This window comes from Castanea sativa, chromosome 5 (genome assembly GCF_040712315.1).
Source record: "Castanea sativa cultivar Marrone di Chiusa Pesio chromosome 5, ASM4071231v1".
Lineage (NCBI taxonomy): Eukaryota > Viridiplantae > Streptophyta > Magnoliopsida > Fagales > Fagaceae > Castanea > Castanea sativa.
Genome location: NC_134017.1, coordinates 46,732,300 through 46,738,442, shown reverse-complemented (window position 1 = coordinate 46,738,442; position 6,143 = coordinate 46,732,300). Strand labels below are relative to the sequence as shown.

Sequence of the window (6,143 nt, the reverse complement as noted above, 5' to 3'; positions counted from 1 at the left end):
TTTCACAACCTAAAGAGCTATATGTTAAGCTCAATATTTTTCTAGCAAAATTTTTCAATTCAAGAAAGTTATCTCCATATGAGTCCCACCACTTAGTTGATACATTTATGAAGTACAATGTCTTAGTCTTGAGATTACATATTACAACTTATATAGATGAACTTAAAAAATTATTTTGTTTAAAAATAAAACTAATTTTTACGTTTTAGTAGGATTGGTAGGATCCCATATGATCTTATACGATCCTACATACAATTCTATAATTTTTACGATCCTTGTGCGATTCTAAACATTTTGGTGAGGTGGAATCATAAAATTGTGCGATCCTATGATCCAGATTGCGATTTTGACAACAATGGGTACAAGCAATGTGAGTACTAACAAGTTATGCACTCCATTTTCCTAGAGATGGTAACACAAATTTTGACAATGGAGTCAACTCTAGTCTTGAAATGTTTCTTGTGTATAGTATGGGCGATTCGGAAGAACTGAAAGCAAATTCTGCACGAGGACAATGGTGATTTGCCAAACCAAATTTTAGGTGCAGTGCACTCTATGCTTCAAGAACTTAGAACCCTGACAACTTACATGTTTCAACTATAAACTATAACCTATAAACATTAATAAAAAAATATATATTTATAAATAGATAAATTTTAAACTATTACCTTCCTCCTCTGTTACCACCACACCACCAACAACAAAAATTTAATCTCAAAAAACTCTGGATAAATAGACCACCAGAATGCTTCTTAATTCATTCCATGCTATCGAAAATTATATTGTCACCTCCTTAATTAACATAAACATAAGTCATCCTCTTTCTTCATTCCATCATCTTGTGTTGAGAATGTACTTAAGAAAGAAGGCATGAAGGAAAATACCACAGGAAAGAAGAAACAAGAAGAATACAGTTGCAGTGATGGAAAGCTAGAGCAAAACGACAGAGTTTATAAGGAAAGAAAGAGAGGAAAGTTAATATAAAGCGGTGGCATTTTACTTAAGGGATTGGCACGTGAGAAATTTTAAGTGATGTACAGCTGTCAAATACGTGTTGCTTAGTTTGTTAAAAGTTAGTTAGATTAGTTTTTTTTCCCCCTCTTTTCTCTGTAGAGAGTATATAAGGCAGAGCCTTAGTGTAATTTAATTAGTTTTCCATTTTAATCAATTCAAGCAAACAGTTTTCTCTTAAGCAGTTTCTAGAAATTTTCTATGATATGGTATTAGAGCTTTAATAGCTCATCAATGGCTTCCGTCTCTAACACTGCTTCAGATTTTGAAACCCTTCCCACAAATACTTCTAATGCTGCAAATCATAGATCATCCAATCAAGCTCCTTCAATGGATGATGTGAATACCAATCCTTTAAGCCCTTATTTCATTCCACCATCAGATGTTGTTTTGGTTTCTCAACCACTGATTGGTCCAAAAAAGTACCTCAGTTTTTATTATTTATTTATTTTTTTAGATAATAAAAAATTACCTCAGTTGGTCAAGGGCTGTGTTTCTATCTCTGAGTGGTAGAAACAAATTTGGCTTTCTTGATGGTTTAATTCCTATACCTGATCTTTCTCATCCTTTGTACAATGCATGTCACAGAGCAAACACCACAATTCTTTCATGGATGGTAAATTCTTTGAGCAAGGATCTTGCCACCAATGTCATGTACATTCACACTAAAAGGGATTTGTGGATTGATATGCGTGATAGGTTTTCACACCCAAATGTTCCAAGATTCTTTGAGATTCAAAAAGAAATTTCGAAGCTTTCATAAGGTTTCTTATCGGTGAGTTCTTATTTCACCAAATTTAAGATTTTATGGGATGAACTTGTGCATTATTAATCTTCCTCTGCTTGTACTTGTGTTTGTACCTGTGGTTCTCAACAAAATTAGCTAATTGCTCAGCAAAAGGATCAAGTTTTTCTTTTTCTTTTCCTCATGGGACTCAACGACAGTTATTCCACTGTTACTAGTCAAATCTTAATCACTGAGCCATTACCTGCTTTGAACAAAGTCTATTCTTTGATCCTACAAGAAGAAAAACATAGGCAAGTTGGTCAAGTTGATTCGGTCATTCAACCAACAGCTTTGTATGCTAACAATTCTAATCCTAAGTGGTTTCAAGGTCATCAAGGGTGGAATGAGGTTGTGACTCATGGAAATCAAGGTGGAAAGAATGGAAATTCAAAGAAGGAGAGGCCTGTGTGCACTTACTGTGGTCTTGTTGGTCATGTAGCTGATAAGTGCTACAAATTGCATGGATATCCTCCAGGCTATAAGCATAAAGGAAAGACATCTGCTAATCAGGTTTCTAGCAGTAGCAATCTTGGAAGTTTGTTTTGCAACAATGGTGGATTGGGGAATGTTACTTCTCAGCCTATGCAAGGTTTTCTCAATCAACCTAATCTGATGCCCTCCCTACAGCCTCAATTGTCCATGCCACAGTCTCAATTCAGTGCACCTTAGTGTCCCATCACTCAGAGTTAGAGTGAACAATTGCTTTCCTTCCTTGCTTCTCAATCTTTCAAGGAAGCTAATGCTTCTCAGCCCTTTCACAAAACTACCTTAGTCTTGTCTCCATTGACTAATGTTGCTACTGCTGCAGGCCCCAGCTCTTCCATGCCTTATTTTGCTAATTTTTCAGGTAATCTTTTTTGGTTGCCTCCCAATCTTTCTCATTCCATTTTTTCTGCTCGTATAGTTGATAGGAAAACTTATAAATCCAATGACTGGATTATTGACACTGGTGCTTTAGACCATATGGTCCATTCAGTATCTTGCTTATCCTCTATTACATCCACAATTAGCACTTTTGTCTATTTGCCCAATGGAGAAAAGGCTTTAGTTACTCACATAGGCACAGTTCATATCACAGATCAACTTACTCTTTATGGAGTTCTTTGTGTTCCTTCTTTTACTTTTAATCTCATATTAGTTAGTCAACTCACTAAAGCATTGTTCTGTTGTCTTGTATTTCTTGGTTCCTTTTGCTTTATCTAGGACCTAGCCAATTGGAATATGATTGGATTGGGTAAAGCATCAAAAGGTCTTTATCTGCTACAACACAGTCTTCCATCATCATCTATTCTTGCTGCTTCTTCACAGACACCAGTTTCACATACTTCTGTCAATAATGCTGATTTGTGGCATTTTCGTTCAGGGCATCCTTCTTATGCCAAAATGTCATTGCTTAATAAATTTGTATTTGGTTTGAATTCTAATAAAGCAATCTGTTGTGACATTTGTCATTTTGCCAAACAAAAGAGATTGTCTTTTCCTATTAGTACTCATGTATCTAATTGTCTTTTTGATCTTGTGCATTGTGATCTTTAGGGACCCTTTTCAGTTCCCACAATTGAAGGTTACAAATACTTTCTTACCATTGTGGATGATTACTCTAGGTGTACTTGGGTTTATTTACTTAAATCTAAGTCAAAAACACAAGCTCTTATTGAATAGTTTTCTAACATGATTGAAACTCAATTTGGTGCAAAAATCAAATGTCTTAGAAGTGCCAATGGCACATAATTCTTTATGAAGGATTTTTTCAAATCTAGGGGCATCTTACATCAATTAACTTATGTTGAAATTCCTTAACAAAATGCAATTGTTGAGAGAAAGCACCAACACATTTTAAATGTTGTAAGAGCTTTGAGGTTTCACTCTTCCTTGCCTTTGAAGATGTGGGGTGATTGCATTCTTACTGTAGTCTATCTCATCAATAGGCTACCTTCAAAACATTTGCACAATAAAACTCCTTTTGAAATGCTTTTCAAAACACCTTCTTCATATGGACATATTAGGATTTTTGGTTGTCTATGTTTCACTTCTACTCTTTGTCAAAATAGACATAAGTTTGCACCAAGAGTTACGAAATGTGTTTTCCTAGGATATCCAAGTGGTATTAAAGGGTACAAGGTCATGGGTTTGGAAACTAACTCCATTTTTGTTTCTAGAGATGTGATCTTTTATAAAAATATTTTTCCTTTTGCATCTGATTCTCCCTCCTCAATTCTTTCTGATTCTATTCCTTTTGATTTTACTTTAACTTCATTTGTTTTCCCTCATTTTGTTCCTGTTTCTTCTATTTTAGATTCATATTTTTTTAAAATGAAAGTAGTGTTTCAATCCCTGATTTTGCAAACAATGTTTCTACAGATCAGATTCCTAATTCACCATCACATTTTCAATCTCCACATGTTACTCGTGTTGTTGTTGATTCTGAGCATGATCTTGTTCCTATGTTTGTCTCTAGGCCTAATTCTCCTTTGCCCCTCAGAAAATCCACTAGACCACATAACTCTCCTTCCTACCTAGAAGACTATTCCTGCAAGTTTGCCACTTCCACACTTGTTTCTTCTAAACCTTCATCTGGCCTACCTTATGACATATTTGCTTGTCTTACGTATTCTAATCTCACTAAGCATTACAAGCAATTTGTCATGGCAGTTGATTCCAACTCAGTAGACCTTACTTCCTTCCATAAGGCTGTCCAATCTCTCGATTAGAGAGCTATGATAAGGAGATTGTAGCTCTAGAACTCAGTAATACATGGACTTTAACCACCATTCATCTGGTAAGGCTCCTATTGGTTGTAAGTGGGTCTATAGTACTAAGTCTGATGGCTCCATTGAGAGGTACAAAGCTCGTTTAGTTGTTAAAGGGTATACATAGAGGGAAAGCCTTGATTACACTAACACATTTTCTCCTATAGCTAAGTCAGTTTCTGTCAGAATGGTCTTATCTTTGGCTGCTATGAAAGGGTGGGTTCTTCATCAAATGGATGTGAATAATGCTTTCCTCCATGGAGATTTGGAAGAGGAAGTTTATGTGAGTCTTCCACCTGGCTTTCACAGCAAGGGGCAGTGTGCTTCTAATCCTAGTTGTGGTCCCTTGGCTTGCAAACTCAACAAGAGTCTCTATGGTTTGAAACAGGCTTCAAGGCAATGGTTTGCCAAATTTTCTTATACATTGTTAAATTTTGGCTTTGTCAAATCTAAGGCAGACTACTCCCTTTTTACCTATAATAAAGGTTCTTCTTTCACTGTTTTACTAGTATATGTGGATGATATTTTGCTTACTTGTAATTACCTTAGCTGCATTGCTGACTTGAAGCATTTACTTGACAATAAGTTTGGCCTGAAAGACTTGGGTTCTTTGAAGTATTTTTTGGGTCTTGAAGTGCTAGAAGTGACAAGAGTATAAGTCTAAACCAAAGGAAGTATTGCTTAGAGATCTTGCAAGATACAGGCTTCTTGGGGTCTAAACCAATTAGAACTCCAATGGAACAAAATTTGCATCTTTCAAAGGATGTAGGAATGTTGCTTCCAGATGCAAGTCAGTGTAGAAAGCTGATTGAGAGATTGCTCTATCTTACTTTGACCAGACCTGACATCACCTATGGCATAGGTTGAGTCAATTTCTAGCTGAACCAAGAAAGCCTTATATGTTGGCAGTCAATAGGGTACTACAGTATTTGAAGGGTACACTAGGTAGAGGTTTGTTCTTCTTTAGCAAGTCAACAATGCAAGTGAAAGCCTTTTGAGATGTGGATTGGGCAGGCTGCCCTGATACCAGAAGGTCCATCACAGGCTATAGTGTGTTTTTAGGGGATTCTTTAATCTCTTGGAGGTCCAAAAAGCAAAGCACAGTCTCTAGGTCTTCAGTAGAGGCAGAGTATAGGGCAATGGCTACTACAACTTGTGAAATTGTGTGAGTTCTTCAATTATTGAGGACTTAAGGGTTGATCATCCAAGTAGTGCTTAGCTATTTTGTGACAACTAGGCTGCATTGCATATTGCAGCTAATCCCGTTTTTCATGAAAGAACAAAACATATAGAAGTTGACTATCATTTGGTAAGAGACAAGATAATAGAATGTGTGATTAAGACCTTTTATGTTTCCAGCCAATTTCAAGCAACATACATCTTTACCAAAGCTTTAGGACTTCCAACCTTTAGCAGACTGGCCAATTGCTTGGATTTAATTAATATCTACTCACTAAGTCCGAAGACTTCAATTAGTCAAGTCAATGATCTGGCACGTGAGATAGTTGGCATGTGAGAAAGTTTAAGTGATGTACAGTTGTCAAATACGGGTTTGTTTAGTTTGTTAAAAGTTAGTTAGATTAGTTTCTATCCCT

The 6,143-nt window shown here is 36.2% G+C and overlaps 1 protein-coding gene across 1 annotated transcript; it reads left to right on the top strand.

The window, feature by feature from the left end:
- Positions 1-1,245: 1,245 nt before the first annotated feature.
- LOC142635301 (uncharacterized) lies at positions 1,246-1,774 on the top strand. The gene is made up of 2 exons (XM_075809486.1): positions 1,246-1,433; positions 1,525-1,774. Exons 1-2 carry the CDS (start codon positions 1,246-1,248, stop codon positions 1,772-1,774), a joined length of 438 nt encoding a protein of 145 aa, XP_075665601.1.
- The last annotated feature ends 4,369 nt before the right edge of the window (positions 1,775-6,143 follow it).

Excerpts from the sequence above, each read along its gene's own strand:
- LOC142635301 (XM_075809486.1), top strand. The coding sequence starts at position 1,246 with ATGGCTTCCGTCTCTAACACTGCTTCAGATTTTGAAACCCTTCCCACA. Across the intron at positions 1,434-1,524 it reads CCACTGATTGGTCCAAAAAA|AAACAAATTTGGCTTTCTTG; the intron begins GTACCTCAGTTT and ends TCTGAGTGGTAG.